This window comes from Chlamydotis macqueenii, chromosome 9 (assembly GCF_036417535.1).
Source record: "Chlamydotis macqueenii isolate bChlMac1 chromosome 9, bChlMac1.mat, whole genome shotgun sequence".
Classification (NCBI taxonomy): domain Eukaryota; kingdom Metazoa; phylum Chordata; class Aves; order Otidiformes; family Otididae; genus Chlamydotis; species Chlamydotis macqueenii.
This window is the reverse complement of record NC_141564.1, coordinates 20,958,532-20,982,437: the sequence shown is the minus strand read 5'-3', so window position 1 is coordinate 20,982,437 and position 23,906 is coordinate 20,958,532. Positions and strand designations below refer to the sequence as shown.

Sequence of the window (23,906 nt, the reverse complement as noted above, 5' to 3'; positions counted from 1 at the left end):
TCATATATATTTGAGATACTTTTTTTCCTCTGAACTATTATTGTGTATATTGTTTATTTTACTAATTATTTTTTCTTCTTTAAAATGTTTTTTAATTTCAATGCTCCTGTCGTGGTTTTGTTTAGTGAGGGTGGGCCTAAGGTGGCAGCTTCTGTAGGAAACTGCTAGAAGTCGCTCCCCTTTGTTCGGGGGACTTGGCCAGGCCTAGGGCGGACCCACTGCTGGCCAAGGCCGAGCCGATTGGTAGCAGAATGTCCCGTGATAACGCCTCTGCAATAACGTATTTAAGAAGGGGAAAACAGAAAAAAAAAGAGACGAGAGAAGATGTGAAGAAGCTGAGCGGGGGCAGAGGCGCAGAGGGGGAGGCGCAGGCCTCATGGGCCTTGCAGGCCTCACCCTCTGGCCTCTTGCCAGGCAGCCGACTGGGCCCGACTCGGTCCAGCCCGGCTGCAAGAAGTAGAAAGGAGATGAGAAGTGAATAAGATGTAAAAAAGATCCTGAGAGACATCTACCAGCCTGTTGTGAGGAACGGCTGCAGACGCCAAGGTCAGTTCAGAAGGAGGGGGAGGAGTAATGCGGCTCCTGGGCAAGATTCCCCTGCAGCCTGTGGTGACAACCATGGTGGAGCAGGTTGTCCACCTGCAGCCCATGGAGGTCCACGGAGGAGCTGAGATCCACTTGGACCCCGTGAAGGACCCCGTACCGGGGGAGGTGGATGCCTGAAGGCAGCTGTGGCCCGTGGAGGGCTTATGCTGGGACAGCTGTTCTGGAGGGACTGAACTCCGTGGAAGAGATGACCCACGACGGAGCAGTTTCAGGAAGGACTGTGGCGTATGGGTGGGACCCCACAACAGAGCAGGGGAGGAATGTGAGGAGTTCTTCCCCCGACTATGAAGCAGCGGCGTGAAACAACGTATGATGAACTGACTGCAACCCCCATTCCCTCTTCCCCCCTGTGCCGCTCGGGAGGGGAAGGTGGTAGAGGTAATGTTAAGCTTGGGAAGAGGGAGGGGTAGAGGGAGACTATCTTGTTCTCTGTCTCATTATCCTGCTGTTTGTAGTAATAAATGAATAGTTTTCCCCGAGTCGAGTCTGTTTTGCCCGTGACGGTAACTTTAGGGATTTTCTCCCCGTCCTTATCTCAAACCTTGAGCTGTTTTTCCTTATATTTTCTCTCCCTGCTCTCTCGGAAGGTGGGGGGAGTGAGAGAGAGACTGCATAGTCTGGTCCTGATCAGGGCTGAACTACGACAGCTCCCTACGTATTATGACCTTGAATATAAAATTCTGGATGCATTTTTGCATGAATTACCTAGAAGGGTCACAGAAAAGAGGATGGCAATTATATACAGGCAATTAACATATAAACAGGAATATACATTAAGTTTTTATTTTATGAATGCGTTGGTGTCCGGGTTTTATTGTGTTAGCACCTGAATGGGCTTCTAATAAACAGTGCAATTGTGAATCTGGATTTAGGAAGAGGAAGACTTTTTCTGTGAAGTCGCATGGAAGAGATCATATGCTAGAATAACAACATGATCCAGTAGGAATTTTGCTGTACTGTCAGTAGCTGACACTAAAAGGCTTCTATTGTCTAATGACCTGTGATGTCATTTACACTAACACAGACATTGTGTGGAATACGATTTTTGTAATTTTGTGTACAGATTTTAGTATGCTGCCCTCTGAAAAAGAACCCAATGCTTAAGCGTTCTGTAAGTGCTTGTAGGTAAAGCATATTTAATCTTTTTAATTAGAGTTCTGTTACTTTCCCCCCCTCCCCTTTTTTTTTTTTGTCCCCAATAAAACCAGTGATAGTGGGAAGAATTACTGATAATGAGAAGCTATTTTAATATGTAATTGATAGATTGATATAATCCACAGTTACCTGTGTCATCATTTTTTTTCTGATGTGTTCATAATCATCGTTAACCATCACTTTTAGGAATATACTGTTGTGATGCACCTCAACAGTTGATGATGCGTTACTACTTTATAAATCATTTATAAACAGAACTATTACTGAGAATGAACTAAAGGGAGAGAAAAGGTGCCATGCTCATCTAATCGTCTTTAAGCCATTAGGGCCTTGGCGAATCAGAGAAGACAGTGTGTTCAGAAGCATTGAGAGCATAGTTTTGGAAGCCCTTTCTTAGCTAACTCTGCACTCTTACTTGCTGTAATCCGGGTGAGACCAAAGTGTGATGTGCTCTTGTGCTCTCTGCCCAGGAAATGATAGCTGAAACTCAGCCCCAGATGTGGCTTCCAGGAACAGAACATGAGAGAGTAGTGCTGATGCAGTCAGGCTTTGTTTTCAGCTACATACCTCAATATGCATGTTTTTAACCTTTCTGAGGCTCTGTGATTAGCGGGTAACCAGTGCAATGTACTGGTTAATTCTGGACAAGAATGAAGCCCGATTACCTGAATGTTCTTGTGCTTTTCGATGCTTAGGAGGTGCAAGGATAGTTTCAGCTGTGAAGAGGAGACCAGGGAAAAGGTCTTTGCTCTCAGCTGAAAGATAAAAAATACAGCTTGACACCAGTATCCGCTGCATTGTTTCCCTGTTTATAACCAGTTGTTTCAGGACAGCTCTTCTGCATTACAGTGGAGTTTCATATAGAGAGGCTGTAGTCACTTCTCTTTGGGAGGTTTGTTCCTGCGTTCAGATCACTGACATAACTGCCTGATGAAGTGTTCATTCAGGCACACACGAGCCTCAGTGAGATGAAACACGAGTCAGCTGTGAGAGTTCGTGGCTCCCTGCTTCTTGTTGCTGCTTTTTTTTTACAGTGAAGTATTGTGCTCAACTTCCTTATTTTTGACCTATTACCTGTCTGCCAGTAGGTTTGTGGCCGAAGCCCAACAGTAAAGCTTGGCTCAGATGTGAGGTACAGACTTGGTCTGTGTTACCTATAAGCCAGTGTAAAAGACAGCTGTTTCCTATGCAACAGTCAGAGATGGTGCAGTGAAAACTGAGAAGTAGCTTTGAGTTTTCCTCGTAGAGTGAAACCAAGTTCTTTAGACTATTGCAATCTGCCCATATAAAGAACTGGTTTTGTTTACCCTTCCAAATCAGTTACCTTGCTTTCCTGTCCAGAAACTTGAATTATGTTATTAGGGTGCCGTCCTAATGTATGTGAAACTATTGATGTTATATAGTTATTGCACTTTACGTTCAAGCAATTATTTAAGAACTTCCCTGTGTAAACTAAAGGCTTCCAAATTCACTAGTCACTACATAAAACAAAAATGATTTTATTCTTAAAAAGTCTTTTCACTACTTCAACCACCTCATCTTTAAAAGGCAATTTAATGGTGCCTTGTGGTGTGCAGAGTTTACAAGGCTAATCTCTCCCCAGTTACATGACAGAGACTTTGATAAAGCAGCAAGTGTTTCATGTTAGATTAAACTGAGTCCAGAATGTTTTATGGGGTGATTTAATGGATTGAAATAGTTACTGGTTTTTGAATTACTCTAAAAATTGAGGATTTAAGCAGCAATAAAGAACAAAAGGGTTAACAGTGGGCACCAACGTCTGTTTTCCTCTCAAGGTTTCTGCTGTTTGCATTTTATTCTGAGATGCTTGTGGCTTTGGGAGAGGGAGGAGGCGTATGCCCAAACTCATAAGGAGCAGATTCTGTTGTTGGTTGATTCTACATTCTAAGGTGCTCCATTCATCTGAACAAATGTATACCAATTTACCTGAAGGACTTAATCTACAATCTTTAGCCAGTAGAAACTGTTCAGTACCTTCCTCAGATTTTTTTTTTTTTTTTTGTGCTAGGGCACTTAGTGGATATTAAGGTGTTGAGTTATTTAAGATGAAAATGGAAGCAACAGTACTCATTTATTGTTGTCATAGTCGTGATGTGACTGTTGGAAAGTTAAAAAGCAGCAATTATAGCTGGTTTATAATTCACATGTACAACACAACTTCTTACTAGAGATTGTAGCTATGGCAGCGGTGGTTGCTGCACTGTGTGAATAACAACCCTGTAGTTACCTTCTCTCAGTGAAACAGAGGAATTCAATAGTGATTTTTAAGTAGAAAATTTTTAAAACTCTCTACAAAAAAAAAAAAAAGAGTGTGTCTGTGTTTCCTGGCTTCTATGCTATTAAATAAGATTAGAGATTAATAGAAAGATACTCGGTATGGATGCAGGAAAAGAAAAGACAATTGTTATTTTAAATCCTCCCTGTTACATCATTTAGCTGTGATGCGTCCTGCTTTTCCCATAGTATCCCTGCCCCTCTTATTGTGCCATCAAATCCTGACTGAATGGCTGAATATGAACATGAATTGGAAATAGAACAACACAGTGATAAACAAACCTACCATTTTGGAAAGTTTTATTCCTGCCTTAAATTTAAGGTCTGTAATATGTCTTTAACTTTTTATATTTTTAAACATCTGTGCTAGTCACTTATGCTCTGGCTCTGCATGCTCATTCGTCTGAAGAGAGTTCTCTCAAAAACACTCCCTGTTTCGTCTAGGGATTGCTTGTTTGCATAGGATATGTAAGATTACCCAAGTGATTCACAGGTTCACTTGCATCTGTTTGTCTGAATTCAGACTATAGTGTCAAAAACTTGACGAATCACAGTATTACATGCATTTACTTATAGAAATGCAAATAGTAGACTACTATTTTTATACATTTCTTTCTTTGAAGAAAAGCAGAACTAAACATCAAATGCTTTTCAGGCTTAAACTTAAAGCCAAATATTCGTATGATTTACGTACTTGTAAAGCCACAAAGAACTATGCGTGAGCATTCCTGAAAACCAACAGCTAGGAGAGAAATTTTATATATATATGTTTACACACACACAGAAGAAAAATGAAGGTTTAAAAGACAGAAGAAAGACAGTTGAACTGAAAAACAGTTATAGAAACAAGTTTTCACGTGGCTACACTCATATCTCTTTGAGTAAATTACTGAACCATGGCCAATACCTCATCTGAATATAACCTCCAGCATACTAGCGTTGTCTGACTGTCACAAGAAAAGAGGTAAAGATGCAACACTTGCAAATATCAAATACCATTGTAATGAGTCTTAGGACTGCATTTCCTCAGCATACTACATATGATTTAAAAGTGATAATTCTTTTTGTCATTAGGGTTTGAAGGTAGCTTTTGACATTTTCTCTCTACAACTGCCTGAAAGGAGGCTGTAAGGGAGGTGAGTGTTGGTCTCTTCTCCCAGGTAACTAGTGATAGGGCAAGAGGAAGTGGCTTCAAGTTGCGGCACGGGAGGTTTAGGTAGGATATTAGGAAAAATTTATTTACGGAAAGAGTGGTCGGGCACTGTGGAACAATTTGCCCAAGGAAGTAGTGGAGTCACCATCCCTGGAGGTATTCAGAAAACGTGTAGACGTGGCACTTCAGAACATGGTTTAGTGGACACGGTGGTGTTAGGTTGATGGTTGGACCTGATGATCTTGGAGGTCTTTTCTAACCTTAAACATTCTGTGATTATAAAGCCTCTATCTCAATGATAATTAAAATAAATAATAATGTGTTCTTACATTATTTTTGTTAATAGTTGCCTATGTTGTTTTATTCCCTCAGCTTTCTCTGTTAGAAGATTCAGGGTTTGGTGGAGTTCTTCTTTACGTTGATCCTTGTGACTTACCAAAGACTACAGATCTTGTTGATAAAGCTTTTATGGTTTCCTTGAACAGTGGAGGAGATCCGTCAACACCTGGTTATGCCAGTATTGGTAAGTACTCTTCAAGGCGTATTCCGTTAATGGACATTTAATTCAGTCTAGATTGTAAGTGTGGGAGTTAAAACACTAAACCAAATCCTGCTTGAAATAGAAACTCTGAGTAATGCATATGACACTGTCCTGCATGATATCCTTGTCTCTAAACTGGTGAGATGTGGATTTGATGAACAGACCACTCAGTGGATAAGGAATTGGCTGGATGGCCACACTCAGAGAGTGGTGGTCAATGGCTCAATGTCAAAGTGGAGACCGGTGATGAGTGACGTTCCTCAGGGGTCCGTATTGGGCCCAGCCTTGTTTAACATCTTTGTCAGTGATGTGGATGGTGGGATAGAGCGCACTCTCAGCAAGTTTGCCAATAACACCAAGTTTTATGGTGCCATTGACACACTGGAGGGGAGGAATGCTATCCAGAGGGACCTTGACAGGCCTGACAGGTGGGCCCATGCAGACCTCATGAAGTTCAACCAGGCCAAGTGCAAGGTCCTGCACATGGGTCAGGGCAATCCCAGGCACAAATACAGGCTGGGCAGCGAATAGATTAAGAGCAGCCCTGAGGAGAAGGACTTGGGAGTGCTGGTGGACAAGAAGCTCAACATGAGCTGGCAATGTGCCCTTGCAGCCCAGAAAGCCAACCGCATCCTGGGCTGCATCAAGAGAAGCATGGCCAGCAGGTCAAGGGAGGTGATTCTCCCTCTCTGCTCTGGTGAGACCCCACCTGGAGTACTGTGTCCAGTTCTGGAGCCCCCAACATAATAAGAAGGACATGGACCTGTTGGAGAGGGTCCAGAGGAGGGCCACGAAGATGATCAGAGGGCTAGAGCACCTCTCTTATGAGGACAGGCTGAGAGAGTTGCGGCTGTTCGGCCTGGAGAAGAGGAGGCTCCGGGGAGACCTGATAGCGGTCTTCCAATACCTAAAGGGGACCTACAGGAAAGATGGGGAGAAACTCTTCAGTAGGTCCTGTGGTGACAGGATGAGGGGTAATGGTTTTAAAATAGAGGGAGGTAGATTTAGACTTGATATAAAAGAAACATTTTTTACGCTGAGGGTGGTGGAACACTGGCACAGGTTGCCCAGAGAGGTGGTGGGTGCACCGTCACTGGAAACATTCACGGCCGGGTTGGATGAGGCTCTGAGTGACCTGATCTGGTTGGAGATGTCCCTGCTCCTTGCAGAGGGGTTGGACTGGATGGGCTTTAAAGGTCCCTTTCAACCCAAACCATTCTGTGATTCTATGGACTCCATGTAATGCAGCATGGCTCAAAGGATGGAATCCAGTCTCAAAAGTTCTTTACTCTAAACTCTTGGTGCAAAGTCTTTAAATAATTTATTTTGTTGCTTTTTATATTTGTATATTCACACACTGAACTTTTATTCCTGCTTGCTTATTCTTAACTCATAAAAAAAAAAAAAAAAGAGCTGCAGAGTACTAATCCAGTGGTTTCTGAGCAGTTTCTATGAGATCTCTCCCCACTGAAAGAAATATTCTTCCCTTCATTCCATCTTCCATATTCATGGTATTGGTAAAGGAAACTTCTGGTCAATAGATGCAAGTACAATGTGATCAGAAATATATATTTAAAAGATTTAAGGAAAAAAATAATGTTTAGATTATCTATAAGCAATTACCACTTGAATACGTTAATTTAGCCTTGTATCAATTCTGTCTGGATAGACTTGATTATCAGTTATGCTTTTCTGAGAACATATATTTTCAAAGTATGGGAAACAAATGATTCTAAGGACCTATGTAGTCTTTTATAAGTTTAAGGTTTTGTTTTTTTTTTTTTTTAACTCAATGTTAACAATAAGTAGAAGCAGCAGCATATTTGACTTGTTATGTACTAAAATCTCCATTCTGGCAGTTCAGTGAATGTGTGTTCTGCTTCTCTGCTGCCTTTTCAGCTTTACAACCTTTTTTTACTATCTAACTATTTGGAAATGTATTAAGCAGCAGTCTATGAGTTTGTGACAAGGCTTTATCAAGAATATTTGGTCTGGTTACTAGCGCAGACATCTAAAGTCTGACTTGAATTGGCAGTAAATCAACTGAGGCAATGCTGAGATACTTCATGACTAGAATGGCAGAAAATAGAAATATTTGCCTGGTTGTCAAAGAAGGGTGTTAGCTATTCTCAGCATGAATGCCTTGACAGCTCAGTGGGAAAGAAATTGCACATTTTCTCAGTGTACCTGACCCAGTGTTCTTAAAAGTGCCCCGGGATCTACAGAGGTAAATGTAACACTCTTCAAGCTTTATTCTTGCTCATTTTGTGGTGCTATTTGAAAAAGTTTGTCGCTTATCTGTGTGACTGACTCCTTAATGTTTTATTTACCCTGCATGAAAAGTAAAGCTAATTAAAACAGATACACCAACATGAAGTTGCCACTTCAGTGTCTAAATCTTATGCATTGGTTTTGTGTCAGTAAATGATCGCATGGGCAGTGTGCATTCCAATCTCCAGTTTGAGAAAAAGAAACTTAATTATATCAATAGTGGTGATATCCTTGTTAAGTACATTGATGGTTTCTGCTAGAACCCTTAGTGTGGCTTGTCTGTGATTTTAAATCTCTGAGCAACATTTCTAAGCAGGAAGAGACTGTCATGTTCCTAAAATCATTTATATTTTCATCATTGAATGCAATGATGAGCTGGAAAGACCTCAAAGGAACACTTGAGGAAACTCTTTTTTATGGTTCTGTCACTGGAAAGTAGATCAGACTGAAGTAATTTCTGTGTTTCTGGTGATGATTTTCTTCTCTAGAGACTATGAATCAATTTGGGCAGAGGTAGTTTATGCCCGGGACAAATATGTCCAGAATGCAGACTTTTGCCTGAGGGATGCACTTGCATGTAAGGTAGTTAAACTGACTGCATGTAGAATGAAAGCGCCAGATACCCAGGGTTGCCCCTGTCACTTTGATTCACAGAGTATAACATACACTACAAGAGATTTTATTGGAAACTCCTGCTTAAGTTATTGGCATATCTTTGCTACCATCTGCACTTTACACATTGCCAAAAGAACTGTTACTGTTACAGTCCCAGGGACTGCTCTATCACCATTCGCCCTTTTACTAGGAAATGCCTGGTAAGGTGAGTGTTCCAAAGTTACTCTTGTACCAGGTAAATGAAAGGTAGGAAACTTGTATTTTCATGATGCTGCCTATGTTTCTCACATTCTTTTAGTCTGAAAACAGATTTCTCTCTGGCATCAGGGCATTGGATTGCTTCAGGTTTTTTCTTGAAAAAAAATCTTCAGCAAATGATAACATTTACAGATCTCTTCTCAAAGTTGACAACACTTTGAAATGGAGTTTATGTGATAGTTCTGAGTTCTCATGAGGTTTTAGCTCAAATCTTCTGTTTCATGATTAAATGCTGCACTTCTGCATATGAATTATTTTAGAATGTACAAAAATAGCTTGAGGGTGGGCTTGAGATGCCTATTATCTATGAGTGGAATTTTTTTTTTTTATATCTGTTTAATAGAGACGGGAAAAAAAGTAGTGATGTGGAAAGGGAAGTCAGCAGCACTTACGTAAAAGTTTCTGCGGCTTTGTTTGATAATTTAGTTCTTCTATTCTTAATAGTCTCCCAATCTATGTTGTATCAGTCCCAAAACAATCATATGTGCCTTTGTGAGCATCAGTTCTCTCTTCCTGATTCTGATTGCCAAAGACTAGTGTCCTCCATTTTTAGAAATATTTTTTCTGTCTTCCTGCTTTTGAAATGAAACAGATCCAGTGGGTGGGACTCAAGCTATTAAACATATAGGATTAAGAAGCTTGAGAGAGAGAAGATTTATGTGGCAAAAATTATCCTGAAAATAAAGTGTAGAAGAATGGTGTAAAACTTGAGTGACTTCCCCCATCTACTTTTTTTTTTTTTTTTTTCCCATTTGGACTTTTTTCTTGCTGCACTTACTTTTGCCTACCTTTGTATTGCAGAGACATATTAGATTTTTCCATTACTATACTTCAGAGCCATTTAAAATCAATTTTGTTTCCATGGAGGAGGTGGCTCAGTAAACAAAAATATGGATAGAAACTATTTGTCAATCCTAGTATGTAAATAGAAAAGTGTAACTGTGATAAGCATTAAGAATTCTGCCCCTGAGATAAGATACCTCATAACGGAATCCCTGTCTGCAGTGTTGGAATAGAAATTATTTCATCAAAAGGTCAGACAGCATCATAGAAAATACAGTGAGCTTTAAAATGCTGGAATGTAACAGCTATAAAATACAATCTTACGCTATCAGTTGGAGTTTCAGGTGTAACGTTTTAGAGAATTGTTACACAGAGGTTATAGCAATAAGGTGAAGTAGTATATTTGGAAGTATTCCATGCTTCAGGTCATTATTAACAGCTGATCATGTAAGTCAGAATACAGAGATTTGGGTGAAAAGCCAGTAACATGGGGAAATGCACAGTGTCCCTAGAATTGTGAATAGTGAACACTGCAGGTAGAGGAGTTGACATGAGCGTTCCTCAAATATTGCTAATAGGATTTGATTTCAAAGGAAGTGACAAGAAAGACAAGGACTTGGTGAGGTTTTGATCCACTGCAGGACACAGCTGAGCCCATTAGCAAAGTTGATGATGCCTCAGAAAACATGTTTTAGAAAGGACAAGAACTCAGGACAGTCAACAGAGTGAAACTAAGCCTGGAAAAAGGCAGGGTGGTGGTGCTATTTTAATCTTTTTGGTTTTGTTTCTCACTATCCGAATCAGTTTTAATTGGCAATATTGTCTCTGTTTTGCCATTGACAGTAACTGATAGGTGATCTTTGTGTCTTTATCTTGACCAATGAGCTTTTCCATCTTATTTTCTCTCCCTACCCCATTGAACAGGGGAGTGGGAGCGTGGCTGGGTAGGAATCTGGAACCTGGTCAAGGTTAACCCAGCACGATGTGTTCTCCATGTTCTGATAAATTACAGCAAAAGTTTTGAACATCAAATATACATCATAAAAAGCACATAGCATTTACTTGTGTAGTCAAGTGTCATTCTTTGAGCTTAGCCGGTTCTTCTGCAGTGAATACAGGGAAATACTGCTAATATTTGGAATATGGGTGAGTACATACATGCTGTGATGGAAAGGTATGCCTACTTTTTTTTTTCTTTGGTCAGCCTTGTGATTCTGTATGTTTATGTGCTTACTGCCTTTTACCCGAGTTAGTTCTTACTGTCCTTTACTTCGTGTTATTTTTATTCCTCTGAAGCAACTAGCTGAGCAGAAGTTAACTAGAAAATAGAATATTGTGTGACAGTTTAAACCATGCACATGCAACATGTGTTCTAAAAAGTTAGTTATAAATCATCAGGACTTTTTACAAGATGTCCTCAGCCCTGATTTGTCTGTTTTGTTAAAGAACAAAACACAGTTACAAGGATTGTTTTTCTGTGCTTGCCTTTGCAGCTGTGGAAATGATCCTGGTAATTTTTTTATTTTCCAAAATTTCTGTTTACTTTCTGCTAGCAACATCAGAGAAATGAAGTATGAAATTGGTGTAAAATGATTGTCTGCATTCAAACTTCTGGGGTTTTTTTGTTTTGTTTTGTTTGACTTTCCTTATGGGCAGACTGAAGCTGGGAAGAAAGAAGAGTTTACAGTTTCATAGTTTAACTTAAGGGTGTGTGTATGTATTTTACATATACTCTTGATAATTTTATTTTTTATTTATGACATAATTTTGGTGATTGCCATATAAAACCCTCACACTTTACCAACTACACTACTGTATCTGAATATACTGTGTTATTTTCTGTATTAAAAAAAAAACAAAACTGTGTTAATGCAATAGAGAGGTAAATCTTTAGAAAATACTGGCTTTTGAGTTGTGAGCACAGTAAGTAATAACTTAAGCAGATTTTAAATAATACCTCTAGCCCTAAGGGTTCAAAAGGTATCTAAATCCATGATCTGCCTCTTCAGATTTTGCAGGATAGAATAAAGCAACTAAATTTGTATTTAAGTACCAAATTACATGCTCTGAGTTTGAGTTTTGTGGGTTTTAACTTTTCCTCCTGTCTGGCTTTCAATTGGTGTTGCGTGTGTTTAAAACTGAGAAAATCAGTTGGACATCAAGATATTTCTTGCTCATCAAGATATTTCTTGCTCACAGGTTTGAGCGTGTGGACGTCTGTATTGTATTTCAGATATCATTTTGTTTTCTATGAAGATGCCTATAACTTCATTTTGGGGGAGGAACTAAATTTTAATTGAAAATGCAGTGATCTTGTCTGTTAGAGTATTGGAAGAGGAGAGGAGAAGTTACTGCCAATGGTACTGTAATAGCTTGCTAGCAGTATTTGTAACATTTGACTCTTGCAAATGCCATACTCAACCATATGGTCAAAACTTTTCTCGATTTCAATAGAAAATTATTTAAAAAATGTGAAGTTAAGAGAGTAGTGGAATATACAAGTGGTAAATACTACATTATTTTACTCACCTTGTAAGTGAATTCAGCACATTTAAATCTTTTGTGTAATCATGATTGAAACTAATCCTGCCATAGCTTTACTGACATGGTATTTCAGCTCAACATAATTTGTGTGAGCGAGCTAATTTATTATGTACACATAAACCAGAAACATCACTTTATGGCAGTAAGTGTAGCTGATGTATTGGAATCTGCTACTACAAAAGCCTGGGTGCCTGCAGACTCTAACTGGAATTCGGTGTCTTTGCGTGGGCTGAGAACCTGGGATGGGGAGCTGCTTATACAGCACCAAGGAGTTTTGTGAGCACTCCCTTCCCCTCCCATGTACCAGCTCCTGGGAGTTTATGGGAAAGGCGTTGAGAAGCAAATGACACCCAAGACAGGATGTTGAGGAAATACTTTACTAGATGTGTGTGTGTGGATGAGGAAAACAGTTAGCTGTGTTTGCAAAATTAGAGGGATGAATAGTTGTGTGTTTGCTCATTGGCAATATATAATGATCATTTTTAAGAGCCAGCTAAGCTCTTAACTGACTGTCAGCTAGAGATCAATTTTATGGACCACTTGCTCTGTTGCCAGTCGTTTGCTGTTTAACACCATTCTCTGCATGTTACTGTGGTTTCTTTTAATCTTGGATCTTTCACAGCCTTTTCCAGAGGCTTCATTGTGTTTCAGGTGGGGCTTGTTTTCTTTCAAAACCCAATTAAGCTAGTGTTACTTGAGATTTTTTTCATCTACCAGATAGGCAGGAAAGTTTAGCAGTATTTGTACATGAGATCTGAGTTGATAGCAAAAACGTGCATAGAAACCAGTACAGTCACTTCCAGGTTTTTGCTAACTGCAGCCTGTAGATACATTTCTTTGTTCACGGCAACTGAGACACTTGCTTAGAGGGGTATCAAATTGCTGGTGGTACCTCCCCAGTGCAAGCAGGTAACAGTGTCTGGGGATCCAGAAGGGGCTTAGAGCCATAGGTGTTACCTTTTAAGTGGACTTCTTTTTGAAGGTTCCAAAACTGTGGTTGTAGTATTACAGTAAAACAACCTCGGTGTCCTAGGCCTATTTTTCCTGTGTTTCTAATAGTTGAGTGCAATAATCGCCGTTTTTCCTTTCAGGTGATATATGGTACATTCTGAAAAATTATACTTGTCAAAATTTAAAAGACTGTCTCTTAATATGACTGTTCAGGCAGCTTAGATTTAAAACCAGATGTTAATTTTCAATGAAGAGTTAAATTCATTTAAAAGTAATACTGGAAGACAGAATATGTTTGTGAATTTTGGCTGAATTTAGTGTTTAATTTTGTATGCAGAAAGGGGATTTTGAAAAGCCATTTGTTTCCTTTTTAAATTTTAAAAAATTGAACTTTTCCCTTCTGTTTAAAAGTTGATGAAATATAGGGAAGATACAAAAGCGTTAAGTGATTGAACATTTTGAACATGATGGGCCCAGTTTGGTATTTGTTGTGCCTTTTGCCTAATTTATTTTGTATATACAAAGCAAATACCAGTTTTGGAGATGACTGTGTTTTACTGGAGCGTACTGCTAAGATGACACCTCAGGGTAAAAGGCAGGCATTTCTGGTAGGTGGTACTAGTTATTAATACTACTCTATGTGCCAGAAATACAACTGTCTCAAAGTAAAAGTTTTGGTCAGAGTCAACCAATAATTTTGGCCATATAGAAACTAAAGTGAAACATGTCAGAACCAGCATGATTGTGTAGCAGTTTAGGTACCCCTCACAGGAAGATAGAGCAGATAGGTAGCTATATACGTATAAATAAAGGAATTTTATTTGCTAATAAAGCTTGGTTAACTTTCACATGTATTTGTGCATGTAGGTAGTTTATCCTCCTAGGACTCCTGTGCACAAGTTGGGATACTACACTGCAGCTCTTATGCATTGCAGAATTAACACCTGCAAGTGCACCTGTGTAGTATCAAGAGCACCATAAAGTCAGCTGGCTGATTGTTTAAGCAATTAAAGATGTAATTAATTTTATAATGGAATTTTTTCTAGTGCAGTTTGAATACTGCAAGCAAGAAAAACCGTCTTTAACTCGACTTGATCTCTGTTCCAGCCCAGTGCTTAGCATATTCAGCAGCTGCGTAAAAAAGATAATAGTACCTCTTCCTGCTTTCAGACAGGTAGAAACTCCTCCAGAAGAAAACCTAATCATCTTAAAATGGAGATGTGGAAAATACTTGTACATTACATAAATATGTATTATCATATTATATAGTACAGTTTTGCAGGACACTAAAAGACATAAGCAATTCATCACAGTTTAGGTGTGATGAATTTTCAGAAGCATTTTCCTTGAATTTTTCAGACTTTTTTTTAGACTTGCATTGTTTTCCTTCCCTTCAGAGATAGAAGAATGCTCTACCCAAGGGAAATGAGAAGAGGGGATGGGGCAGGGGATGGAGAGAGAGTAGCTATTGTAATGATTTAGTTGGTTGGCTAATGACAACATAAGTGGTGAAGGAAGCTTATGAGATAAGAGGGTAAGCAGCATGTGTACATCAAATGTGGTCAAAACAGTCTAAATATACTGGAGGTGTGATTTCAGTGACAGTGCACTCCAGAGCATGATGTGTCATGGAGTGGCTGGAATGTCTCTGGTACTGATGTCAGTAAAGGGTTCACAGCCTTTGGCCCAGGAGAAAATAATTGCAGAACAGTTGGGCTTGGAAGGGACTGTGGAGATTGTTGAAGGACAAGGCACCTACTCAAAGCAAAGTCAACTAGAGCAGGCTGCCCAGCATGTTGTCGAAGTGGGTTTTGATCATCTCCAAGCACATGCCACAGCCTCCCTGGGAAACCTCTTCCAGTGCTTGACCACCCTGACCATAAAATAGCTTTCCTTATGCTTAAGGGGAATTTCATGTTTGTGCCCATTGTCTCTCCTCCCTTCACTGAATAACACTGGAGAAGAAACTGGCTCCATCTTCTTCCACCTCCTGTCAAGTATTTACACACATTGATTTCCGCAAGTCTTTGCTAAAGAATAAATAATCCCACATCTTTCAGCCTCTCCTCGTATGAGAAATGCTACAATCCCTTAGATATCTTCATGACCCTTCGCTGTGCTTTCTACATGATGTCCACATCTCTTCTGCATGGTGAAGCCCAGAACTGGACGCAGTACTCCAGGTCTTCTTTCACTAGTGCTGAGTGGAAGGGAAACATTCTTCCTAATTGCAGCCTAGGATGCTGTTGGCCACATTTGCTGCAAGGGCACATTGCTGGCTCGTACTCAACTTTTTCACCAGAAAGCGCAGGTCCTTTTCTGCCAAGCTGTGTTCCGGTCAGTCATCCCCCAGCGAATACTGGGGGAGGCTTATTCCTCCCCCATGCAGGACATTGCTTTTCCCTTTGTTGAACTTCATGAGATTTCTGGCAGCCCATTCCTCCAGATTATTGAGGTCCCTCTGAATGACAGCACAGCCATCTGGTCTATCGGCCACTCCTTCCAGTTTTGTATCTGCTTCAGACTTGCTAGTTGTCTCATTGTAGAAAGCTATCAGGTTGCTCAGACATGCTTTTCCTTTGTAAATCTATTCGTACCACTGTCAGTGACATTCATGTCCTTTATATTTTTGGAAATTATTTTCAAGATTATTTGCTCTATTACCTTCCCGGGGACTAATGTAAGGCTGATTCCAGATACTTCTCCTTGAAGGTGATAGGAGTGATACTTGCTTTCGCCATGTCCTCATGAACCTCTTCCCATCACCATGAACTTTAAGATTTTTATGGCCTCGCAATGACATTTGTGAGCTCCCTTATGACTCAGGGTTGCCAGCCCATCAGGGCTTGCCCTAGTAGATGAGTTTACATCTTCCTCTAATCTCTTCTCTGTTAAGCTATTTGTTCTGTCTGTCGTGCTTCTCAGCATCGCAAGCTGCACTTGTTACTGCAGTTTAGATGCTGAAGGGTAGTGATAGATGAGGTTTCTTAGATATGGCAAAATGTAGCCTTACAGAATGCATTTGGAGCAGGGAAGTGGGGCATTGTCTCAAGTGGTGTTCCGTGCATAAGAGGAGCTTTCTCTGCCTGATTAACCTCCACTGGATGGTCTTTAGGTGTGCTGTTAGGAACCACTGCAGACATGTTGCCTAAGTACGCTCAAATATGGCTGTAGACAGAATGACTCCTTTCTGTTAAGGGACACTGAATTCATATCCTGTTGCAAGACTCCTTTATGTAAGAGACTGCATCAGTTTTGATGCATAGCTGCTCTCTCCTTTCCTCTACTAAAACTTAAAACGATCTCATGTTTGTTCTGTAAAAGCATGGAGCTTCATTTTTGGAAAGGAATAGTACTGGGAAAAGTATTTGAGGAGGGTAGAGATGGCCATGTGCCAGCCATACAATACAAGAGAATTTCAGAAATGCGTAAGAATGTCCATAACAAAGAGGCAGTCACAGCTTACAGAGCTTCTTTCTTCAGTGCTTTTGGAGTAGTCCTGTGTGCAGTGATGCCAGTCAATATTTGCTGTGTGATGGGTATGGTGCCAGAATGAGAAGCAGTGAGTTTGTTGCCAGATGCTTTTGTTATCTGACATGTTTTTCATGTGCAAAACTAGGCTATGAGAATGATTTGAACAAACCTTTGAAACTTTGTTAACCGTTACAATTTCAATTAGGACAAGTATATGCACAAAATGTGTGTAACTTCCAGTACCTCTTCTATGCTAATTTTGCATAGCTGACAGGTGGCTCTGTTGAGTTAATGAAAAAAAGAGTGAAGCCTCTTGGGTTATTTAAAACCTCATTGAAGTAGTAGATCTTTTAGAGTTAGTGATATCATGATTTGTGTATTTATTTAAAATGTTGTGCTACAGGGACCACCCTTTACAAAATAAGTGATGAACAAATGCTTGTGCTGCCTACTTGTAGGGTAAATTCTTTTCCTTTAGCAAATGTCAGCTAAAGCTGACATGTGGTGACAATCTAATCCTTTCTGGAACAATGCTCATAACAAGGAGACTAATTTTAGAACAGCTGGTCTACTCATGTTTTAAAATGCCTAGTTTTGGGAGTTTTTTCTTTATTTTCAAGCAACAGCAGTCTTTCGACTAGTCCACTGTGCGATTTCTGTCAAGCCTGGTTTTATCCAGGACTTCAAGGGAACTGTGACACAAAGCCAGAAAGTCCCAGGTGGATTTTTTTCTGACTTCTGTTAAGTTATGGATTTGTTTGGGGTTTTTTTTGTTCTTGTTGTTTTTTTTTTTCTAGTAGAAGAAACCTTTTTATATATCCTAATAATGCTTCTTTATTCTACATGCTTTTTATTTTTAATAACTGTAATTTATCTGTATGTAATCCGTCAGGCGGTTGGACTAGATGATCATTGTATGTCCCTTCCAACTGAAATACTCTATTCCTGTTCTATTCTATCCTACCTACAGTAGGTTCAGTCCTATCCAGTTTCCTACATAGATTGAGAGAAAAGTTATAGCATGTCAGTGGCATGTGTTTTTCCGTGTATTTGTACCGACAACTCATGAGTTCTTTTGTTCCACACTGTAATCTTTGATATTCATTACTACTTCACTTGAAAAGCAGCAGAATTGACTGCTTCAAATCTCTACAAATTATGCCCAGGAAGCTACATCAAGAGTATGTTTATTTTAGACACTAAATTTTCTTACCTTTTCCTAAACATTGTTTAAGGCAAAAGTTTACACTTTATGAGGGTGAGGTGTTTACCACAAGTCCTTCTAATTTGTCTGATATATTAAATGCCTTAATTTCTCACTGGAAAACTGTTTTACATTTTGCAATAGCCCAAGTACATACTGAAGAGTCAAGTCTTAAATACACACGAGGCTATATGCTCCTTCTTCCAAATTCTGACTGGGAAAAAAAAAAACGTGTTACATATAAATAGTATTTGCAAAGATTGCATCATTGTACTTAAAAAAAAATGAAAAATACTTCAATGTTTTGGTTAACAAAGATTAATCTTTAGAGTAAAAATTTCAATAGACACCCGTCATTCCTTTTTGTAGGTGAAAAATAATGGAGAGGTGAGTAGGACTGGAGATGCAGTCTAAAGTTCTGCCCATTTAAAAGTTTTTAGGACTTTTCAGTTGGCTTTAGGGTCAGAATTCAGTCAGAATTTTCTACTTCTAAGTTACTGCAAGGTCAATTTAATAGAGATAAAAAATGTCACATTTGTGTAGCTGGTACAACAGCATTTCAGAAAATATTTTGAAGTTGGGTGTTTGGGAATTAATTCAATTTGCCAATGCATGTCCACACATCTTTCTCTGCTGTCATTACCTCTACTTATATTTTTTGCCCATTATCATACAGAGCCTGTCTTCCTGTTGGACTAGATAGTATTTTTTATTATCATACTAACTGATAAGATTTAGGAAAATCCCCCTGAAATACAGAGGGAACTCATTCTTTCTCCTTTGAAAAAAGTTGTTGATAAATACAGCTGCCACAATATATCTGATTTTATTTTTTAGCCTAATATTCAAACACTAGTTTGTCTATAGTTCACTTTTATTTTTCATGCACACCTATTTCACCACTAGCAGCGTAACATATTTCAGACTATATTTATCCATCCATCCATTCTTTGGTGGGGTTTGCAGTATTACTTCAAGAATGGATAGTAATCTGTAAGGCCTGGCTAACCTCCTTTGGTCTAGTTAGTAGCAAAACTACTGTCTAAATTAATTTCTGTTTGACTAGGCAAAATTTCAGCTGAATTGTGCCCTTCCTTATACTGCTTGCTTGTTTGTGTTTAGTTTTGTTTTTTTTTTTTTTCCCAGTAAGCATTTTGAAGACATTATCAAAGAAAGGCTCATTTTAGTCTGTCATTAAGAATGACATTTTGCTATTTATTGTCCATTACTTGTTATTTATTGTAGACTAAGCCCCACAGTTATTTGAAAGATAATCTTCTGTTGTCAGTAGGAGTATTCCCTGTAGAACTAGCAAGTTTTCCCTGCTACACTTGCTACTTTAATCTACATCTATACTCAAAGAATATTATTCCTGTTTTGAAGAGAAAGTTAATGTCATTCTAGGTCTTGGGTATTTTCAAAAAACATTCATTTCTTTTGCATGAAAATATAACTTCGGGTAATTTAATGGTTTTTTTCTAATGCAAGAGCAGCAATTCTTTTGTTAATCTTTATGTAACTTTTGTGTTATACTTCTGATCTCTTTCTTTAAACATAGAAAATACCTGTCAATTGTTTTTTAGTAAATTATCAATTTTCATTCTGAATTGATGAACTAAGGTAATAGAGCAAAGAGAATTACCTCTGCTTTTTGAGATGCGTGTAACCAGGAATACCGTTGCCAAGTTAGGGGTATATTATAGCTGGTAGTGGTGAAGGTTAACTGCTTTTTGAAAACGAGTGTTCCTCAAAATATTTCAGGCTAAACACTAGGCTTCCAGTTGCATTTTCAGTATCTTGACCTGAATATGTTACTGTAAATATTTGTTCAGCCAGTCATAAGCAGGTGTAAATTGACTGCAGTAAAAATGTGATAGTTTATTCTAGTAAATAATCTGGTCCTGTGACGGTGAACATACATTCAGATTGTATAGCTCTTGTAATGCTAGCTATGTGGTGACTGTGACTTGAGTAATGGAACATCTTTCACATGCCCTCTCCATGCTTTGTCTTGACCTACATTTTCAGTTCATTTTAGAGGCTAACAGCTCTTAGAATTGCTTCGTCAGATCAAATAAAATTTGCATGAAATTTAATTTTGTTTAAAGTAGATTTGTAACAAAAGTAATAGTCTCTCCTTTTTCGCGTAGTAAATTCTTGCTTGTTTCACAGCATTTAATATATTTTCCACATAATTATTGTATCGATGTTTGTGGAAAAGCCACGTATGCAGTAAAAGCACAATAAGAGAAGATCAACTCTATCTACAGACTAAAGTAGTATTTTTACCCCTGATCTGTTAATACTTAATTATTACTTATTTACTGCAACGGGACTGCAGGCAATAAAATGAAATTATGAATTGGTAACCTGAAATCATCTTAAGGAATACTTAAACTTTGGCCTTGTAATGAACAGTGATGGACAACTAAACTGTTCAGTCAGTTCTGTCTCACTGACTTAAATGCTGTCGTACAGCACACCATGTCTGAGAATAAAATGTTGTCTGCAGCGAGTGCGTGGCAAAAATAATATTGGATCTTTGAGTGGCTATAAATATTTTTTTCTAAGCAGAAAACAGGTACTTGAGGACAAATTGGAACTTTCTTACAACACTATCTGCAGGAAATAGTTTATTATAAAACTGCAAATGCTCATTTGCACACTTGCGTGTACCTGTGACAATAAAGAATGATGTTACATATTGTAGAGGCAATAATGTAATACATCAAGTGTCACTGTAATGGAAGAGTGCCAATGGAATTTACAAATGTGGCATCTATTTGTTTCTACCAGTACTGAGAAGGAGATGAAATAACATGGAGGTGATGATTACTTGTGACACCTTCCTTTTATGAAAATAACTGCTATAACCCCTGTTGTCCATGTGTTCTTTTTGTTTGTATTTCTTTCAGTGAACCATATTTCTTTATATTTATTTGTGGTTTTGCCTATCGTTATGATGGAGTCAAGAACATCTATTATCTACTGTAAAGTTATGGTGATATCTTACCAGCTTTGTGTAACTTCAGGCCAAAAAAAAATAATCTGTAGAACGGAACTGTGCCAGTAAAGTAGCAAAATCATAATAGAGGCAATGTTGAGACTTAGATTATTAAACGTATTTTGAAATAAGTGCTGAATGAACTTTACAGTAATAATTAAGTGATGTAGAAGAGTAATGCTGTGTCTTTCCCCTTGAAAAAATCTTAGGTGAGGCTTGTGTTAGTACAATGGCACGTCAGAGCTTGTTAACTCTACTTATAGGTAAGATTTATTTGCCCAGACTGTACTATCCAGAGACATGAGTGTGCTGCTTCTAGTTCTGGAGCAGTCGCTGTCAATGGCAGCTGGAGGGTCTGTGTTTCGTGTGACGTGGGGTTTGTGTGTGTGTTCACGTAGGCCATAATAAAGTCTATTTAGGTAGCTGTGCCATCACACAGTCTTGGTTATTGAACCGGAAGCCTGTAAGAAGTTTTTTTATTATAAGATCCAGATGCACACAAGTTCTGAGTCCCAAATACTTTTAGAATTCATGTGTGTTTCTGTATATCTAACTTCAGAGTCTTCTTGATAGATGTGGATGCTGAGGATCTTTGAAACCTTCAGGTTCCACTGTCAGACAGGGATGGTCCTTGCAGATATGACAGAAGAATAGATTTTAACAGTAAGCCATTGAAAGGGAGAATGCTTATTAGCACTGGCCCACATTTATGAAGCTTTCAAGACACCACCATTGCAAATATCTGTAGCATTGGTGAAAAAATTAAGGAATGTTGTGCTTGATACTGACCTGTAGCACAAACAGCTCCTCTTGGTACAGTTTTTGCAAATAGTTTGATTAGTGTTTCTTCTGTGGACCTGCTTCTTTTTAAAGAAGAGGACAGTCTTGGTCCATTGTGATTTCAGTATGTGAAGACAATTCACTTGCTGCAAGCTCTTTGCAAGAACTTACAGTATAGTAGTGACAAATCTAGAGCATCTTCTATAGTGCATTACTATATTCTCCTCCAGTACTGTCTTTATAACAGCAGAAAAAAGAGGAGAGTTGCCTTGTGTTCAGTGGTTTAGTTGAGGTGCAGCTTCTATGAAGAGTAGGATTTGCGTTTCTATCAGTCTGTATATATCCTATATGCTTCTAGGTATCATTTAAAATTCATTAAACTTCAGGATAACAGCCAAAATGAAACTAGATGTGTATTGATTTTTTTTCCACTGCTTTTTTTTGAGATTCGTCTAACCTGTGCTCTTTACTGTAAAAATAGAAAAAAAAAAAAAAGGATTTCCTAATTTGCCTATGACCTGAGCGAGCTCTGCACGTTTAACACTGTAAAAGAAACAAAGGGCAGTTCAATGCTGCAGTGTCCTAGTCTTGCAGTAAGAAGTGAACTAGGAGGAGTATGTTATTGGAGGGAGCTGTAGAGGGTCTTGCATTTTTGTTTCTTTTAAAAGGCAAAGGGACTGAAAATGGATAAGGATAACACCCATATGTTAGTTACAAACAATGCTTTAAGAATGCTTTAACAGTGCTTTAAGAATGGGAGAAATATATAAAACTTCTCTGCTTATATTTTGCTTCTGGAATGTAGCAGTTTGGTTTTGTTCTGTAAAGCTTCTATTGTGTTTTACATTGATTTTTCATTGCTCTAGAACTGTATTTTCTTTTTGTCTAGGTTGTTTTATTTTCTTATAGTGTTTGGGGTGGTTTTTTTTTTTTTTCAGATCATTATCTTTTTAAGAACCTGAGATCACAAAACTCCACTAACAGGTTACTGACAGTGGATACATTAGTTTATCATAGAATCATAGGATAGTTAGGGTTGGAAGGGACCTTTAAAGGTTGTCTAGTCCAACCCCCATTGTTTATGTGACTATAAACTAGTAAAAATGTTTTTTTTAAAAAGTATTTACCTTGGAAAATAATTCCAACTATCATTTTTCAAAAATGTGTGTAGGAATTTATGCTTATCACTGACATACCATTTAAAACATGACCTTAAATATAATATTCTGAAATTATGCTGCTACTTCACCAGAAATTATTTTAGGAATTGTCTTATTTTCTTTTTTTTTTGTTTGTTTGTTTGTTTCTGATCTTCATAACTCAAATTGTCCTTGAATTTCGGGGGTTTTAGCCTAAACATTAACTAGCTCCTCAACTCTTGTTTCAACAAAATGGTTTCTTTTGCCTGCGCATCTCAGGTAACACAAGTTCAGATGTGGAAGTTACCTCAGCAAGGATGCAAGGCTTCTTAAAAGAGGTGGTTCAGGAATCACTGAGGGCCAAGGACTCCATTCTGAGTTTTGAATGCATACTCACATACAATGTGCTCTTGTGCACAAAATAAAATCCAGTTCTCGTGGGTGTTTGTAATAGCCTTCTGGAGCTGAATACAGCAGTTCAGTAGTTAGCTTGAACATAATAAAACATTGCAAACACATAAGCAAGTTATTAAGTAAGTTAAATACCAGTGTTTATATCTCTGAGGAGCACTGCAAATAGATTATAGTTTATTTGTCTCTGTTCTGTAATCCAAGAAATGAAACAATACATGTTAAAAGGATTTCCATAGATTCAGAGTTTTAGGATTTTCAGAGCATAGCTCTTTCTCTGCTCTGTACTGTAAACAGAATTAATTAAGGATCTTGAGAACACCTATATCTTCATTCTAGAAAGCTGTCGTTTGAGCTTGACTTGCCATGATATTTTTTCTTCAGTAATTGTAATCCAATTATTGATGATACGTGACTAAATATATCTACTATATCTAATCTTGCAGGTGAAAGATTAATAAATTAAAGATGAACTCAGAACTTGTAACACTTTCATTGCAATCTGGTTTTTAAAAACCCTGACTCTTCCTCTGTGTATTTAAGTGTACTTATATTTGAATTGGCTACAAGGCCTTCAGAGCAAAATGCAACCAGATAAGAGGGGGTTTTTTAACTGCTCATATACCTTTGATAAATATAGTCAGAATTTAACTTGAGCATCACTGCACTTCCAGTGGCATACCAAGTCAAGTGGTAGTATACTTTGAGTTAATAGAGATGCG

At 38.4% G+C, this 23,906-nt stretch overlaps 1 protein-coding gene across 1 annotated transcript in view; it reads left to right on the top strand.

The window, feature by feature from the left end:
* The window catches only part of NAALADL2 (N-acetylated alpha-linked acidic dipeptidase like 2), a 242,639-nt gene that overhangs the window by 91,330 nt on the left and 127,403 nt on the right, over window positions 1–23,906 (top strand). The window contains exon 5 of the mRNA XM_086754882.1: window positions 5,582–5,732. Within this exon, the coding sequence (XP_086611008.1) occupies window positions 5,582–5,732 (151 nt within the window). The remainder of the gene's footprint in view (window positions 1–5,581; window positions 5,733–23,906) is intronic.